The sequence below is a fragment of the Corticium candelabrum genome, chromosome 14 (genome assembly GCF_963422355.1).
Source record: "Corticium candelabrum chromosome 14, ooCorCand1.1, whole genome shotgun sequence".
Taxonomy (NCBI): domain Eukaryota; kingdom Metazoa; phylum Porifera; class Homoscleromorpha; order Homosclerophorida; family Plakinidae; genus Corticium; species Corticium candelabrum.
The window spans coordinates 3,251,111-3,269,593 of record NC_085098.1 but is presented as its reverse complement, the minus strand read 5'-3'; the positions used below and the strand labels follow the sequence as shown (position 1 = coordinate 3,269,593).

At 39.0% G+C, this 18,483-nt stretch overlaps 1 protein-coding gene across 2 annotated transcripts in view; it reads left to right on the top strand.

Annotated features, from left to right (window-relative positions):
• Nucleotides 1-600: 600 nt before the first annotated feature.
• Nucleotides 601-18,483, top strand: part of LOC134189483 (dynein axonemal heavy chain 6-like) — a 29,029-nt gene continuing 11,146 nt past the window's right edge. The window contains exons 1-29 of one of the 2 annotated variants that reach the window (XM_062657764.1): nt 601-646; nt 2,124-2,185; nt 3,171-3,275; nt 3,337-3,455; nt 3,509-3,583; nt 4,180-4,270; nt 4,341-4,877; nt 4,939-5,084; nt 5,149-5,217; nt 5,429-5,615; nt 5,679-5,749; nt 5,998-6,849; nt 7,787-7,980; nt 8,034-8,119; nt 8,174-8,236; nt 9,147-10,277; nt 10,346-10,474; nt 10,691-10,767; nt 10,835-11,054; nt 11,107-11,277; nt 11,332-11,499; nt 11,570-11,659; nt 13,245-13,442; nt 13,856-14,017; nt 14,085-14,455; nt 14,515-14,623; nt 14,688-14,813; nt 17,287-17,381; nt 17,446-17,605. In XM_062657764.1, the coding sequence (XP_062513748.1) occupies nt 601-646; nt 2,124-2,185; nt 3,171-3,275; nt 3,337-3,455; nt 3,509-3,583; nt 4,180-4,270; nt 4,341-4,877; nt 4,939-5,084; nt 5,149-5,217; nt 5,429-5,615; nt 5,679-5,749; nt 5,998-6,849; nt 7,787-7,980; nt 8,034-8,119; nt 8,174-8,236; nt 9,147-10,277; nt 10,346-10,474; nt 10,691-10,767; nt 10,835-11,054; nt 11,107-11,277; nt 11,332-11,499; nt 11,570-11,659; nt 13,245-13,442; nt 13,856-14,017; nt 14,085-14,455; nt 14,515-14,623; nt 14,688-14,813; nt 17,287-17,381; nt 17,446-17,605 (5,910 nt within the window). Of the gene's footprint in view, nt 647-1,038; nt 1,085-2,123; nt 2,186-3,170; nt 3,276-3,336; nt 3,456-3,508; nt 3,584-4,179; nt 4,271-4,340; nt 4,878-4,938; nt 5,085-5,148; nt 5,218-5,428; nt 5,616-5,678; nt 5,750-5,997; nt 6,850-7,786; nt 7,981-8,033; nt 8,120-8,173; nt 8,237-9,146; nt 10,278-10,345; nt 10,475-10,690; nt 10,768-10,834; nt 11,055-11,106; nt 11,278-11,331; nt 11,500-11,569; nt 11,660-13,244; nt 13,443-13,855; nt 14,018-14,084; nt 14,456-14,514; nt 14,624-14,687; nt 14,814-17,286; nt 17,382-17,445; nt 17,606-18,483 lie in introns of those variants that run through there. The other variant, XM_062657765.1, reaches the window with a different exon arrangement.

Below are 18,483 nucleotides of genomic sequence, written 5' to 3'. Positions count from 1 at the left end.
TTTTAGCAGTGTTGTGAATATTGTGGTCACCTGAAACGGCAGTCTCTTTGTATGAATTTAGATTGACTTTACAAGTAGCGTGCTTAGAAGCAAAATGGCATCTAAATTTTAATTCTACAAAACAGTTTTATTGTAGTTAGCGTTCTAGTCTCTTGCACAGCACCTCTTAACACACGCGCGAGGAGCGAAGAGGGGTCGGTATATCAGAAATTATGTGTTGGTTATAATCTACTTGTATTATAAATACTTAATTATATTAACTAATTTGTTTTAATAAGTACACATGTATCATAATACTAGTATTGATGTTGGTGTGACTGTAGGCTGACATTTATAAATCTAATTGTAGAATGACGTTGAGGACTGGAATCGACGTTTGAATCTGTTTTCTCATGCCCTTGATCAGTGGCTGATATGTCAGAGAAAGTGGATTTACTTGGAGAGCATCTTTGCATCTTCTGACATTCAGAGGTTGTTGGTTTCTATTCAGTGGTTAATGGAAGTGCTCATTATTAATGATGTATATGTTGGAACAGAGAATTAGAAACTGAATATCAGATGTTCAAGCTTGTTGACAAGTCCTGGAAAGAGATTATGAAGATGACATCTGACAGACCTAATGCGATAAAGGCTGCTTGTGTCCCAGGTTGGTATCAAGCATTTCAGTTGTAAAGATTTTATTTGCTGGCATGTGCTGTTGTCACAATGGATGATGAAAACAAGTTTTGAAATAGGGGGAATCATCAAACGTTATTGGATAGTTTACTCATACACAAGAAAATGTGGAAAACTGGTTAAACTATATTTAAGTGTCATCTGACTGCGAATTTTTTTAAATTATGAGCGTTTTTGTTTTTGTTACGTCGATATCTGAAAACAACAAAGGAATTCCTTTGATTCAACTTCTGTGTTAATTAATGGTCAAAGTATTGTTGTCTTTGTTGACTTTTATCATTTTGTCTTAGCATACAGTAGCTACATAATGATTTTGTAGCATTTCTGAGCTATCATTTATCTACCAAACAACTTTATTTTCTTAGGAGTGAGGTGAACTAAATCAATTAATTCATTTGACGTTCAAAAGGTATTGTTGTCATGTTTAAAGACTGAGAACTAAATAGAAAATACCTAGTTATAAATACCTAGTTTGTCACAGGTCCTACATGCCACAGTAAAGGCTGGTTCACAATATGTGACGGAGATGTGACGGATCGTGATGGACAGTTCTTCGTTGTGTTTACAATACATGTACATTCCGTTCCAATAATTACCATTCCTGTGCTGCATGATTACGTCATCCTCGTTTTGCTCTTTGTTGATTGAGCAACAGTACCTAATCATTTCCAGTTGCATTACTCAACTTCCGACGGAGCAGACAAAATAGAATCGATTCTATCCGTTCGACAACGCTTTGTCAAGCAATCCGTCTGTTGTCCGTCGTCTGTCTTGAGCCTTTGACGTGGTTTGATGGATTGTGACAGACAGCTCTCCGTCGCATAATGTGAACCAACCTTAAGTCTCACTATAGACAATATGTGATGAGAAGGTGAAACTCCTATTGCTCAAATGATTGTAGATTACAACAATTGGATGCTTGAATAATTGGAAGTAATTGTTTGTTGTTGTGTGTGTTGGGCACAGAGACAACATACAGTAGCACATATATGCATTCGATCGTACAATATGGGTGCAAGCTAGGCCAACGAAGTGCGATACTCTTCAGCTAGATTTATGTTATCTGCTAAATTAGTATTTGCCAGACTTTGAACATGGGTAAAGCATTATCCATTGTCATATAATGTTTATGACAACTCACATTAGGAGATATGATGTTTGGCTAAGTGGCATCTTACTGATGGCATATTTTTCAAAGTTGGCCAGTAGTTAGTTGTTGGTAGTTGTGGTCACTCCAGCACACAGACGACTAGGTGTCATTGATAGTTAACTTTTATGTTAATTGTTAGCCGTAATTGTGTTCAGACAAAGCTATGTTGCTGCTATTGTGGTTTTCAAAGAGGGCATGAAGGGGAGAGACAGCATAGTACTTGATGGTAGATTTAGTGTTTGTAGTTGCACCTGACAGACATGGTACAAGGTGATTGACAGCATTGGTGTTGTGTTAGGCATCCTGGAGATTCTTCAATCAAACAACAGTCACTTGGATCGAATCCAGAAATCTTTGGAGGTTGATATTATTCTATGTACATAAAATGGTGTTTGGTGTTATACGTTAACAGTCTTGTGATATATATGTTAGTCAATGGAGTTGATTATACGTATAATGTAACATGCATTGCATGTTGAGAGATACAAGTAAGGTTACACTTTTAGCTCATTTTTTTGTCTTTTTTTTTGGTTGTCCATCTACTCATTAGCGTAGCTGTAGCAGATTTTAGTGGAAAACACTTTTGCTTCGAATCTGCAAAGGTCTTATGCAAGAGTTATGCAATTACAAAATTATTGAGAGCAGGTGAGATTGGTAAACACGGTTGGTTATACATGTATTTTCATTAGGAAATAATAGTTATATTGGGCAGTTTGAGATATAATGCTGTATTTGTGTAATGATTGAATTAATCTTATAATCAACACGCTCAGGATGGACATGTATGTACACTTCATTCGTGTTTATTTAGTTTACATTTGCTCCTGAGTTTTTATTTTCCAATTATTTGTATATTTTTACTTTTAGAGCTTTAGTTGTATTTGTTGTTGTTATTATCGTGTGTGTATGCACATGTGTGTGTGTGTGTGTGTGTGTGTGTGTGTGTGTGTGTGTGTGTGTGTGTGTGTGTGTGTGTGTGTGTGTGTGTGTGTGTGTGTGCATATGCATGGACGTGTGCGCCTGTGTGTGTCTGTGTGTTAGTCTGTTTGTTTCTGTTATGATTACTACAGTAGTGTGCTACAGTGCAAGCTAGAGTAATTGTATGGCTTAGCATGTCTATTCGTCTGTTTGTGTGTTCATTACTCTGTATTTGTCAGTTTGTTTGTTTTGTCTGTCTACTTGTTTGTCTTTCTACATCATTGCATTTTTAGTGGTGCTTATGCATATGCTTGCTAATTTTCTTGTTACTGTTTTTTCCAAGTTCTATACTTATATGTGCTGTAATGTTTATTACACATACACGTACATGAGCATATTTATTTGATTTTCTGCCATTGTTTTTCAGGATTACTTAGAAATGAAACGAAACGAGTTTGCAAGGTTGTACTTTCTAAGCAATGAGGAAATTCTTGATATTTTGGCCAATGCAAAGAATTTTAAGAGAATACAAGTACATTATATGGTTAGTGCTGCTTCGTGGGACCTATATGTGGTTATGGTATTGGCTATAGGGTCACATAATCAAGTGCTTTAGCAATGTACACCAGTTGGAGTTTTCAGATGAATTTAAGGTTTCTCCTGCTGTGACAAGCTTGGTATCTGCAGAGGGGGAGAAAGTGCCATTGCCAAAGTTAGCAATTCTTTGTATTGTTTATACAAGATATTTGATTGGTTTTTGTTTAGACATTTGAGAGCAAGGGGAAGTGTTGAGACTTGGTTGAAGCAAGTAGAGGGAGCTATGTTTGCAACTATTAAAAGGTAAGCATTTTTAACAGCAATGTAGTAGTCTGATGATGGCTTGGAACGCACGATGTTTGTCTAACGATTTTGTCAGTTCCAGTTAAGTCATACAGTGTCTACCATGTTGTGGTAGCTGGCTGTAGAGTTATGGTCTTTATTCATTTTTCTTAATTGGAGATGAGTAACAAACTCAACAGTCTATGAGTGTAATGCAGTCATGTACATTGGAGTTAGCTTGTTGCTTTTGTCGAACTACCGGCCTTATTGATATTCTTTGCAAAGCAAATGATGTACATGTTAGAAACTAGGAAATTTGTTATGTTCCTATTGTGGTATTGCTGAGAGCTTATGTAGGCCAGCATAAAGGAGAAGATAATAGTGCCCATTTTGCACACTAATATTTGTTTCTAGGAGGTGCATATTGTCATGATTAGATTATGTTTCAAAATATTTTAATGGCGAATAATAGGTTTGTCTGGAACCGTATGGTGTGTAGTGTTTTAGGTGCATTTGCAAAAGCATTGGTTGTGTCTGTGTATAGTGCTGTGTCTTTACATTTTCACTGTTGATTTCACAAACCATTGCTACCACACTTAAACTGTTTGCCTTTATAGATCTCTGGGTGTAGCATTATCTGATTATAAAAAATCTAAGTCACGACAACAATGGGTGTTGGCTCATTTAGGACAAGTGACTCAAGTTGCAGTAATCTTTAATTAATTTCTAATGTTGACAGTTGCAATGCAGTTGTAATGACTGAATGTTGTATTTGCAGTCTCAAGTATTTTGGACAGACGAGGTAGTGAAGTGTCTTAGTTCAGACGATGTCCACCGTTTGCTGTCATCTCTACATGTGTTGTGGGTTTCTTATGTTACTGATCTTGCTCAGCTTGTACACACACCCTTAGAGCCGTGGAGACGTGAAGCTGTTATTGCCTTGGTAACTATTGATGTACATGCACGAGATGTTATCAAACTTTTACTTGAGAGTGGAGTGCATGAGATTGGAGACTTTGACTGGGTCAGACAGTTGCGGTACACATGGGTAAGCGATGCCAATGGTTGTGATGTATGCCAAGCCAGTGCGACGTTGCAGTATGGCTATGAATATCTCGGTTGTGCTCCTCGATTGGTGATGACTCCTCTTACCGATCGCTGCTACTTGACTTTGACTGGGGCTTTGCAGCTTCATCTTGGTGGCTCAGCAGTTGGCCCCGCTGGCACAGGCAAAACAGAGACAGTGAAGGACTTGGCAAAATCAGTTGGAAAACACTGTATGGTTTTTAACTGCTCTGATGGTTTGACATACCAGGTTGGGTTTTTTTGTAAGTGGTGAGAGCTGAGGTGGACTGACTGTGTTTTATGCTGTGCAGATGCTAGGAAAGTTCTTCTGTGGCATGTCTCAGTCAGGGTCTTGGTGCTGTCTTGATGAGTTTAACAGGATTGACGTCGAGGTCTTGTCTGTTGTTGCACAGCAACTTCAGTCAATAAAGTCAGCCAAAGATCAGCAAGTAACCACGTAAAGAGCAATTTCAGCAATTAAATTACAGATTTGTGTGCATACAGTTTTGTCGGTTGTTAAGGTTTTTATTTGAAGGCAAGGAGATTATTTTAGATGACAGCTGTGGTGCATTTGTTACTATGAATCTAGGGTAAGTTTCACAAATCAAGCATGTCTTGCATACAAGCAAGTGGGCTTGCTATGGCAAGAAGTATAGACACAGAGACAGGGAGATGCAAAGACAACAGACGAATACACTGACAGATTGGGAAATGTGTTGATAAATACTGATACAGTAGTGTAGCTAGTTGGAAAGAACCACTACTATCTATTGTTAATATATCATGTCTTGACCCTCTAAGGTATGCAGGTCGGGTTGAACTACCAGACAATGTTAAATCGCTGTTTCGTCCAGTGTCAATGACAGTTCCCGACTCTGACATGATATCAGAGATAATTCTTTACTCACAAGGTTTTACTTCAGCTGCTGTTTTATCAAGAAAAATTGTTTATCTTTATCATTTGGCTGAAAGACAACTATCTCATCAGGTTTGTTCTCATAAACGCATTAGTGTCAAATTTCAACATGTTTGTAAGTTGATTATGTTGTAGCATCACTATGATTTTGGCATGCGAGCAATAAAATTGGTTTTGGTGATTGCTGGTAGCTACAAGAGATTGAGGTAATATAGAGAAATGGACAGCATGTACATGTGTATATGTACATGTGTGCGTGCAGATGCACGCGCACACACACACACACACACACACACACACACACACACACACACACACACACACACACACACACACACACACACACACACACACACACACACACAACTCAATATATGCAACTCGTGCCTACAGAGGTTGCATTACTCACAAACTTGCATATGTTAAACAATATTACTGAATTTGCTTGTGCCAGCATGTCTGAAAGATCGTGTCATGACAAGTCAGAAGAAGAACAAGAAATGATGTTTTTAATCAAAGCTTTACGCAATGCCAATGCCCCCAAACTTCTAGCAGATGACGCTATTCTTTTTGAACAACTGATCAGTGATGTGTTTCCAAACATACAGCATTATCCAGTTCAGCCATCGAATGTTCTCAAGGCAGCCATTGACTTGATTTTGGTACATTTGTCTTTACAAAATTCTGAAAGTCTCATACAGAAATGTGATCAGTTATATGGTACTTTGCGTGTTTGTCATGGTGTCATGCTTGTTGGTTTGACTGGAGGTGGAAAAACTACTGCTAGACATGTCCTTGCCCAGTCATTAAACATTCTGCTAAATGACAGTTTGGGACATCCAGCAACATCAAAGCAGCAATCGCCATCGTCATCACAAAGCTTTTCTAGTTTGAGAACATCTTCTAAACAATCGATATCTGAGCGACCTAAGTGTGAGCTAGCGGTAACAAAGGCTTCTGTGAATGTTGTTACTGTTAACCCAAAATGTGTCAGTCTGTCTGAACTGTATGGACATTTGGATTCAAACACACTAGAGTGGACTGATGGATTGCTGTCACATACTGCTCGTTCTTTCGCCAGGCGTATTGCTATTGTTTCTTCCTCACCTCAAACTTGGAACTCTAGGTTTATGGGAAGTGGAGTTGCAAGGCAACTGTCAGCAACAACTAGTCTCAGCAGAGACAGTGCCCAGAAGAGTGAAGATGAGGGCAGCAATTTATTGAAGACCGCAATGACTGAATGGAAAGAATTTGTGGAGTCTAAACCAATCACATTTGCTTATCAGTATCTACCTAGCATTTCAGGGTGTGTTGATTACACTGTTGTCTGTTTATGTGTGTCCATTTGTAATGACAGGGTTTTTGCTTTTGTAACCATACTGTCTAAGGCAAACCACCTCTACTGCATGTATTGAGTAACTGTGATGATACCTCAAATTGTGGCAGAGTTTTGTGGAGACATAATTAGCTTGTCGATTATTTATCAATATCTTGGATGCCACATGCCAGACAGTTGAAATATGCCATGCAGTCAATCTCAGGTAGTGACTATTATCTTTCACATGGCATTTGTGATATTATACAATGATGAGACATCGTTAATACCACAGACAAAGCTGTGATTTTTACATTGAAGATTCCTTTAATGTAGAACCTGTTATAGCTGCCAAACAAAACAAGGAGACCATTGTTCTGTTTACCAAATGCCGATCTAGTGGATGGATGATGAAGATGAACACCATTTAATTAAGAAGGATTTTATGTTTTTGGAGGTGGCTAGTCTCAGTAATGTATCTGAAGTCATATTTATTGTGGAAAGTTTTTCGTTTAGGAATTTGCTTCACTATCTCTTATGAGTATCTATTGGATGCTCTTATTGCTGTAGGTGCAAAAGAGACAGCATTGACTGGCAAGGCAGTCCACTGTTTGACGACTACTACTACAGATTGATTTGTGCATTTTCATTTGTTAATCATATATACAGTGTCTTGTGGCTGTATTTAGTAACATAGAGAAATCTATGTAGGTAGGAGCCGTGGATGTGGCTTTGTAAAGGAGGAATAAACAATTGTTTGTCTGTTATGGTCATGACAGTCTGCAGTTTGCTTGTGTGTGCTTTTGTTTGTTTATTGGTCAAGATGGTTGTTCCTGTTTTCGTGTTTCTTCTCTATTTCAATTTGTTTTCTGTTTACACCTATTTGTGTGTTTTTGTCTGATTGTTTATGATGTCGGCATTGTGCTAGACTGGTTGAGTCTGGAGAATTACTGTCTGAAGAGGTCGCTTCATTTGTAGCCGCTGATCGTGACGTTGCTCCATATGGGTGGTTCTGGCTCGTCTTAGATGGCCCCGTGGATACTTCATGGGTTGAGAATCTTAACACCGCATTGGATGACAGTCATGTGTTTTGTCTTGCCAATGGAGAAAGAATTCCAATTGGTCTTGTTTTTTGCAGAATTTGTTTTCTCATTTATAAGACATAACTGTTTTAGGTCCTGGATTAAGGATTGTTTTTGAAGTTGACAGTTTAGTCAATGCATCTCCAGCTACAGTCAGCCGCTGTGGCATGGTTTATATGGTATGCTGCAAGTGCTTGTTTGGATGTGGTGTTTGATTTTATTGTGTTGCATAGGATCCTGCAGATCTTGGTTGGAAACCTTACGTTGAGAGTTGGATGAATTCGCTTCCAAATCAGGTATGGCATAGAGCAAATAATTAATCGGTGGCTATAATGGGGCAAGGCAAGGATGTCATTGTTATTTCCCGAGGGGAGTGGCAGCTCATTTTGAGATAATTACATGTAGACAATTTACATTGTGACACATCACGTATAGCAATAGTAAAGAAATGAAGCACCGTATGAAGGAAAAAGAATGACAAGAGTTATGCAGTATTCAAGGAATTCAGTCATTAAGTGATCTAAACTACAGTGGCAAACTGTTCTATTGCTACACTAGGGTGCCCATCTTGTGCTATATCAAGCAAAAGTTTGCAGCACCAGAGCAGCGCCAAGATTGTAGTCATGCTTTGGCATGCCCATTACCAACTATCATGCGCAGTGATGGCAATATGTCACAGCAAAGAACAATTGACTTCTACTGGCCAAGCAAGAGTAGTCTCGCGTAGCCAGACCCTTTGCGCCGTGTCATACCCCTAGAAGTATGACATGGCAGAAAGGGTCTGGCTACGCGAGACTAAAGCAAAAGTAGGTCTTGATGACCTTGGTTGTGAGAAGCAGACTGCGGCTGTCATACATACACTTTACATAGCAGTCATATATACTGTACTTTACCAGTATGCATGGGAGTGTCCCTCGAGTCAAAGTATGCACAGCACCAAGTACGTTTTTGGCAGCGCCAACTATTTCAAACTTGGGCACGTCTGACACATGCGATTTGTGCACTTTATTTTGGGACTTTTTCCTATACTACTTGGCACAATACCATCGCACTCACAAAGAAAGATAACATTGTATATACTGTATTATATACAAGTATAAGGTCAGTGCAATGGAATGTTGTATGTAACTTGTATGTCTGGTATTATTATTGGTATAGAAAGTTTATTTGCCTGAACTTCAAGTATATTTTTTGTGTACATTACAGTTACCAGCCAGTGCTCGTGAGCATCTCTGGGGTTTATTTGATCACAGCATTGATAAGGGTTTAGACTTTCTCCACAAACATCAATCCGAGCAAGTCCTTCCAACTTGCAGTCTTGGAGTTATAACAACTCTTTGCAAATTACTTGGCTCAATCTTGTCTTATATGGCATCTAACAAGGGCTTTGCTGCTACTTTTGCAGAAGAACAGCAACAGCAGCAGCAGCCAGATGTTGACAGAATGCCAACATTTAACTACAATTTATTTTTCAAATCAGATGCAAATCAGATGTTTGATGGAGGTGCCATTCAACGGAGAAGCTACATCAGTCCACAGGATTTTCCTATGCTGCTTAGTAAACTGTTTTTGTTTGCTTTCACATGGTCTTTTGGGGGCACGTTGACTGATGGTGGTTATGGAGAGGACAACGACGGCTTGATGAACTTTTTGGAGGGCAAGTCTGCAGAATCTGCAGTTGGTCTTACATATCAGGGATTGCTGGGAGGAGGACCCAGAGCAGCATTTGATGTGCTTGTACGTGACATATTTAGAAATGACATACCAGTTGGCATTAGATTTCCATCCACATTGCACTCTGTGTTTTCTTACTATGTTGATATGGACACAGGGAATTTTGTTCAATGGCGTGACTTGTTGCCCAAGCCTTACTCTATTATTGAAAAGAGTCTGTCTTTTGGAGACAGCAATATGAAACAGCAATTGGTGAAGCACAATTTGCTAACTGAGTTTAACCCAATGAGCGAGACAAGCGGAGCACAGGCCTTTGTTCCTACAGTTGATGCCATGCGCTTTGCTTTTCTTCTCAATCTTTTAATTCTTTGTAAGCAGCCTGTAATTTTGTCTGGGGACATTGGTGTTGGTAAATCATCTCTTGTTGCTCACGCTCTTCGCCTGTTTCAAGAAGGCAGCTCATTTGTTGTGTCCAGCGTGATGGGAGGATTGCTAGGTGTTGCGGGTTTACTGCCTCGGTCACATGATGAAACACAGTTTAAAGTTGAAAGCAAAAGTATTCATATGTCTCCTTTCATGACAGCAAGACAACTGCAGAAACAGCTGGAGGGCTGCATGTTGAACCTGGGGAAAAATGTGTTTGGTAGTCCAGAAGGTTGTCAGGTAAAAGCATATTCAAGTATGATTGTTGTAGTTTATATTAATGAGTCTTGGCTTTTACAATACAATAGACTGTTGTGTTCCTTGATGATCTGAATGTTGTTCAGTCGGATAATTTTAATGCACAGCCGCCTCTTGAAGTTTTGCGACAACTTCTGGATACTGGGAAGATGTTTGACGTTAATAAGTTGAAATGGAAGGTAATTTACATTTGAAATGGTAGTCTTCCTTTATAGTCATCGATGTCTAATTCAGATTACAACGTATACAAAAAGTATGCTTACAGCTTTGCTTGTTTTGTGTTGGCTTGTTTCCTGGCTAATTTACTTGCTTTGTTCTCTGCTGTTTTTGTCTGGATGACATACTTTTTACTGTCAAGTCACTACAGTGTTGTTCAGTATGTACTGTTTATTTAGAACATCTCTAATATGAACTTTATTGGAACTTGTGGTCCAGTACAGAACATTAGTCCAAGGTTTCTTCGACAATTCAGGTTTATGTTATTCTTTATCTCCTTTTCTATCTTGTGTATTTGTCTGAGTTTCAATTTCTTATTACAGTGTGCTAAATGTTTGTCACCCTGGGAGCATGACCATGAAGCAAATGTTTCAAGTCATTTTGGGTTCATTTTTGGAACGAGAACGCTTCGTAACTGAAGTAAAGTGTGGCCTGTTTTTCATCATCAATACTCTTATATGCACCTATCAGTACCTTGTGACATCTCTTAAGCCATCTCCAACTAAGCCATTTTGTCTGTTTAATATGGCAGATTTGTCAAAGGTTTTTGCACAGCAATGAAGTGTACCACGACATACTAGAAAATATTTTTTAGGTTGTACAAGGTCTACAACAAGCCACTTCTGCCACTGTTGGTACAGAAGATGAATTTGTACAATTGTTGTGTTATGAAGCTGAACGTGTGTTCGCTGACCGGCTCTCCTGTCCTGCTGACAAAACTATATTTTTCAAAAGTCTTGCTGATGCAACTAGAATACATCTAAAGGTGTGGCTTTCTTCATTTGTGTTGTTGAATTTGCTTTTTTCATCTGAAATGTAGACAACTAAGGCAGTTGAAGAATTGAGATCTTCAGACTGCCTTTACACTGACTTTGGTGATCCGAGTGTTCCCATAAATGAACAGACCTATTGCCTTGTTAGAGACAAAGGAAAGCTTGTTAAGGCTTTGGAAAGTTGTCAAGCTCGTATGAGTTTTTTTGCTGGCCAGGTGATCAATCAATTGTAGATTTTTGTAGAGGTTTATGTAGTACACATAACTTGGGTCGTTTGTTAATTAGATGAAGACAGTAGTGTTTTTTGAAGAGACTGTAAAGCATGTAGTGAGAGCTAAACGCATTCTGCGGCAGCCAAGAGGACATTTGATAATGGTAACTGTTTTGTTAACATGTGCAAGAGCATGTGCATGTGTATGCTTGGTGTGTGTGTGTGTGTGTGTGTGTGTGTGTGTGTGTGTGTGTGTGTGTGTGTGTGTGTGTGTCTGTGTGTGTTTGTGTGTGTGTGTGTGTGTGTGTGTGTGTGTGTGTGTGTGTGTGTGTGTGTGTGTGTGTGTGTGGTGTGTGTGTGGTGTGTGTGTGTGTGTGTGTGTGTGTGTGGTGTGTGTGTGTGTGTGTGTGTGTGTGTGTGTGTGTGTGTGTGTGTGTGTGTGTGTGTGTGTGTGTAGTCAGTATAGGTACCAAAGTGTGCGTTGTGTGTAAGTGATTTAAATTGGCTATGATTTTATTTGGTAATTATTTAAGTGATTTTGTGGCATTCTGTATAATTAATATGAAAGTCATGATTAGTCAAGGGTGACTTCAATAACAGTCACATGACCTGTGAAGAATATGGCTATGTTTGTTACTCTAGAGGAACTTGCAGATTGTCCTTTTATCTCTCCAAACCAAATTTTAGAGTAACTAATAAATATTATAATTGATTAGTTAAATTAAACAATTAGTCTGTTACAAAATTTTAAGTGGTTGTCTATTCTGCAAGTTACCGTAGAACCGTAGAACAATCATAGTGAGTATTATTGAGTACTAGCTCATTAGCTCGTTCTTTGCCCGGGAAAAGTAAGTAACAGAAATTCCCATTATACAATTCAGTTATTGGGCAGACAAAACACACTCCTGAATAATTTGTTCCCGGTGCATCTGACCATGTAATTAGCAAATGACCCGGATATAATTACACACACACACATACACACACACACACACACACACACACACACACACACACACACACACACACACACACACACACACACACACACACAGCTCTCCTTTATATAGCTTGTGCAGAAGCAGAACAGTAACTGTTCATTATGAAGTGTGGAAGTAACAACTTTGGAAAGGTTGGCGTAAGCGTGTAAAATGACATCACATCTAGGCTAATTGAATGCAATATCATGTTGTAAGAGAGCCCTCAAAGTGCGTGTATACAGAAATTTGGAGTCATTCACGTTATCAGCTTGCAGTTTACCGTTTACGCAGATCATTTCAATCGATGGGAAATTGACCGTCTGTTGTGGCATGTGCATGGGTATCGTATGTGTCATAATTCGAAGTTGCACCACGGTCACATCGTTGCGAGATTTCACTTGAGGGTTGACTCATCGACAGGGGACCGTCTAAATACTGAAGCGTGCGTTTGCATTGTGTTGTGGAACGCAGTCTTCATGCACTGTTTCGTGGCGATTGGCCCAGCAGTTTTAGCGTGATTGATGTTACAGACAGACAGACAGACAGATCACACTTTTATAGATATAGGGATACCTAACCAATTTGGCAGCAATTTGCACAGTCTTGCTCAACTTGATAAGTTAATTTCTTGAAACTGCATGAAAATTCAACTGATATAATCAAATGTGATCATGGAATACACATATACGTAACTATACGTACGTGGAAATGTAGAGTCTATACAACAGTTGATAATTATAAAGTAATTGTTTACTTTGTATATTGTCAGGTTGGTGTTGGTGGTGTTGGACGGCAGACTGTGGCTCAATTGGCATGCTTTATTTCTGGATTCGAATATTTTGCTGTCACTCAAACACGAAACTACACACACACAGAATTTAGAGGAGATATGAAACGGCTCTACATAGAAGCAGGAACTAAGAATAAGCCAACAGTATTGCTGTTGACAGATGCACATATTATTGAGGTATGTTGTTCTTAAACTTATATGCTGAAACATGTTGCTACGTTTGTATACATGCCTGATTGTGTATGTGTGCACGTGTGTATGTGAGTGTGTGTGTACGTGCGTGTGTGTGTGTGTGTGTGTGTGTGTGTGTGTGTGTGTGTGTGTGTGTGCACGCCTGTTCATGCACTTGCGTGTGCCTGTTAGTTTTGACTTGGTATGATAACTGCCACTGGCTGTATTTGTATGAATAGTGGTTGTGGGGATATCATTTTAGAACACGTACTGCAGTTGACCTCACAAGTTGATCCTCCTGTAACCGCATTACGTGGCAGTAGGAGTGCTGCTAGCTGGTGGCATGCTTCTGTCTTTACCATTATCGTATGTGTATCTATGTAATGTTGCATGCAATATTTGGTGTTTGGTGTTTCTAGAAAGCAGTTCTTGAAGACATATCTGCTCTTCTCAGTACTGGAGAGATTTGTGACTTGTTTGAGTCAGATGAGTTGGAGCCTGTCTTAACAGCAATTCAGCCACTTGCTGCAGCGCATGGAGTTCATGTTCAGAGAACTAGTTTGTACTCCTATTTCATTGCTGTAAGAGATCTACAACCAATCATTAACAGATAGGTTATATTCTATTTGTTGTTCATTGTTATAATAGACTGCTTCCAAGAACATACATGTATTCTTGTCACTCAGTCCATCACATCCTCAGTTTGCACATCGCTTTCATCTTTTTCCCGCTCTTCTTCGTTACTGTACAATGGAATGGTTTTGTGAATGGTCTTCGGATGCTCTTCAAGCTGTAGCAGAAGCAACATTTAGTGATGTCAGAATGCCTCACTTTCAGAAACTCTCCAGCAAAGTGCCAGCGGCATGTGTCAAAATTCACAACAACGTTAAAGAAACAAGCCAGTTGTTTAGAGAGAACGAAAATCGACAGTGTTATGCTACATCTGCAAATTTTATCAGTTTTTTGAAGGTGTTTGTGGTAGTTCTGAAAGAGAAGCAAAATGAGCTGATGAAGAAGAAGTTTGTTTGCTGTTCACAGATAATTAAAGACAATCAGATAGCAATATGTTTGTCTTTAGGTTGCAAATGAATACTGGTCTTGATCAGCTTTCAGAAGCTTCAGCCATGATTGCTAGAATGCAGCAAGAGCTTGAGGCAATGAAACCAATTATCGAGCAGAAGTCTGTGGTACTGCATAGAATTATATGCTGAATTGTTTGCACGAGTCTTGTAAGATTTTTCATTGTTGCAGGCTGCTAATCAGTTGCTGGCACAGCTGCAACAAGAGCAAGCTCGTCTAGATTTAGGTCGGACTGATGTAAAGACAGAAGAAGCACGATTGGCTGTAGAAATGCAAGGCCATGAAATTTCTTTTGAGGTTAGTCGATACTCATCTCTCAGTTGTGTGATAACCAGGGTTGTTACTGGACTTCGCTGTCATAGCCAATTACAAAATAGCAGCAATTGTATATCTATGGTCTGAAATTGTCGGTTGTTCTAACACAATTGTTTTTAATGAGAGAGAAAAGAGTTTTATGCCATTATCACTTGTGCCGTCAAACTATTATGTGCTGGTGCAGTAAAATAATTGATGAAAATTTTTGGTGATACTTTGCAATTGTAGTTGATGTACTATGTTAGCACTGTCTAGAGAATCTCGTTTTTACTGCTTATATTTTGGCAACAATTTTTGTTGGTTTAATACTAGCCATAATGCAAGCATTTTCCATAGTTTGGACAAGTGGAAGCACTCTGTGTTCTCAAGGAAACATTGGTATACCGTTGTAGTATATCTGTACCTACTGTACTGCAACTATGGCCGTCTGACTTTATTCTAAAGTATGTGCTTTGGTAGTTGAATGAATGATTTCAGACACGGTGATGTTTTCAAAAGTCCCGCATCCTGTATACATGGCAATGCACTAACATTACAGGATGCATATCAGGTCATTCTTCATTACTTTATCAATTCCTTTTTTGCTTGGGCAAAGCCATTGTATATTGCATCATGCCTAGCATATGGATGCACCCACATGCGCGCGTGCATGCACACACACACACACACACACACACACACACACACACACACACACACACACACACACACACGCGCGCGCGCCTATTTAGAAGACTTGTGTAGTAGATTGTTGTGGATGCATAAGTGGATGTTTCTTGTGTAGCATGCAATCAAACTTTGGTTCAAATGTATTGTGGTTGGGTAACTATGAGCATGTTTACTTCTCTGATGACTAGAGAGAATACTGGGCGGAGTTTTGATTTGGCCGCTGGGGTATATTATACTGTTGTCTTAGACATGGACTTAATTAATAAATTTGTTAGTCAGAGTCGTTTCAACTTAATTATTCGATTGTTCATGTACTGAGGTCTGTGTTCTCGCCAGTACCGTCAGTACCGTCAAATGACGGTTGGGAGAGGGAAGGGACATTTGGAGCGGGAAAACAGCATTTATTGACTGTTGGGAACAGAATTTGGAAAGCCTTAGCAAACAGAGTGTGGGAAGTTTTCCTACAAGATCCATCACAACATTAACGGTCTTGATCATCCCAAAGTTGCTACAGAACAACACATATTCTCATGTCAGACATCTGGTAATATTAGGGAGTGCATGGTCTGTGTTTGAGGTGAAGTCCTGTTGACCTTTCACACAAGAGGTGCTAATGAGACTGTGGTTGCAGCTGAGGTGCTCTACTAATTGCTGTTTATCTTCAATTTCATGTTTTGTACATCCTCACTCTTTTAGGTCAGCTCACAATTCCAGTTTGAATTAATTAAGGCAATTTGTCATTGTAACAATCTACTGTATTACCCGTCTGTCTGTCTGTGTTATGTTTATTAAGTTCAGTGACGTTTATTCAACAACATCTGAGTGGCAATTATATTGAATAGTCTACCAATCATGCAGTAACTATATACATGCTGCCATTCTGACTCTAATAAAGTGATAGTGTGGTGTCATTACCGAATATGTCAACATCAAACATTTGATGATGTCATTAATTGACGTCATTATATTTGATGACGTCATATTGACGGTTGGTTAGCAAATATTTCTGGTTGTACTATACTGTACTGTGAGTCTAGTAGGGCAAACGATGTCATTTCAATAATTATTTATTTATTGCATCAGCTCTCACTCTTTGGGAATGTGACACAGATAGCATAGTCTCAACGTTAGGTCTTCCTCGATCTGGTCCTTTCACACAAGCCTAGCAACAGGATTGTATCACATGACCTTGTCATTGTCAGCGGAGGAAGGCCTGGTGACAAGGATTGGTGATACGTACAACCATGTTGCTAGGCTAGTGTGGAAGAACCATTGAAAGCAGAGGAAGGCCTAGTGTTGTGGCTACAGATAGCGTGTGTTAGTCTTTACAGATTGTCATCATTACATTACACCACGTTCAATTCTAGCTAAGGCTTACTTTTTACCGACATATTACAGCAAGGAATTATATGTTTTGGCTAAATCGAAACTAGCTCTCCTCCAGTATAAAGTTGTCGTAAGAAGTCTAAGGAGAATTAACAGGCTTTGCATGCTAAACAAGGGATGGCAAATTTGTTTTTTACAATGTTATTCACATGCGGCACTACTGCATCTACTTTAATCTGGGACTTTGCCACTTGTATGATGTGGTTGGTTGAACACGGTCACAAGGACAAGGCTGTGCCTGCAAGAATCAAATGACTGATGCATTGGACTAGTCTTTTTAAGTGCTTTTTCTACTGTGTGTGCATGAACTGTGAGATGGGAGGGGTTGGATTACTATGTATATAATAGGTTACATGTAGTTGCTTACTTGTCATTTGCTTGTGTTGTTTTTAATGAGCAGAAGGCTAAGAAAACTTTGGACGAATATTTATCTCGAGTGAAGGAGACTGCAACTAACCTAGATACCATTGATAAGAGTGATCTTGCAGAACTAAAGTAAGAAAATTTACAGTGTTATTCATGCAGATATATGTATGCACAGTAATGTTGTTTCTTGCAGGGGATACAGTACTCCTCCAGGCCTGGTCAGGTCTGTTATGAGATGCGTGTGTATCATTCTACAAGAAAATCCTGACTGGCCAACAGCTAGACGACTGCTTGGTGATTCAAAGTTTCTTGAACAGCTAATAGAGGTTGATTTTGAGGAACTTCCAGAGCAGGTGGGGTGCTTATTAAATACACTTTTTAGTATTGCTTTTTGAATTGCAACATATCTAAGTTCCATACTGTTTGATGTAAAGTTGCAACTGCTTGTTAGATTGTCTTTTGTGTGTGGCTGCATGTATTCTGTTACTAAGAGTTGAAATATGATTATTGGATACTACTTTTACACTGATACATAAAAATTTCCATTTGATGGCACTCAAAGTTAATCTTTAGGTACAACTAAAGCAATAGTCACCTAACAATCTTTGTGAAAATTTTGCTTGCATGCATTATGTGACAGCAGTAGGTGAAAAGAGTAGAATGACATGTTGTGGTGCTATGCTTATCAATCACAGTCACTATTGACATCATTGTAGTATTACACACTTTATAAAATGATTGTCTCAGATTTCAATTTCATAATGGTCAGAGTTATACATACGAAACTTGATTGTTGAGATGTAATTTCATGCCTTTAGGTTCACAGGTTTGGTGGGTTTAATTGACCTCTCCAGTTCAGTTCAACTCAGTTCAATCAACTTTTTGTGCACTGTTTTGTTTACAAACCGCTTCACAAATGGAAGTGGAGAAGTCTAGCAAAGTGAGGCTTAGGCTCAATGGTCCAGACCATCAATAGCAGCGATGAGAAACTGATCTGGCCAGCTTTCCAGATGTTTCAGCTTTATTCCAAACAGCCTGCAAATTTTCTCTAACATCATGCACGAAGGTGGTGCAGCTCTAACGCACTGCATTGGTTACACTATTTTCATGAGACCTTTGGGTTAAGCAAACAATGACTTGTAGCATTCATATTTACTACCACCACATCAAACATTGAGAAATTAGCACACATTTTCATCCCAATTAACTGGAGCTAGGTTTTTGTGAAACT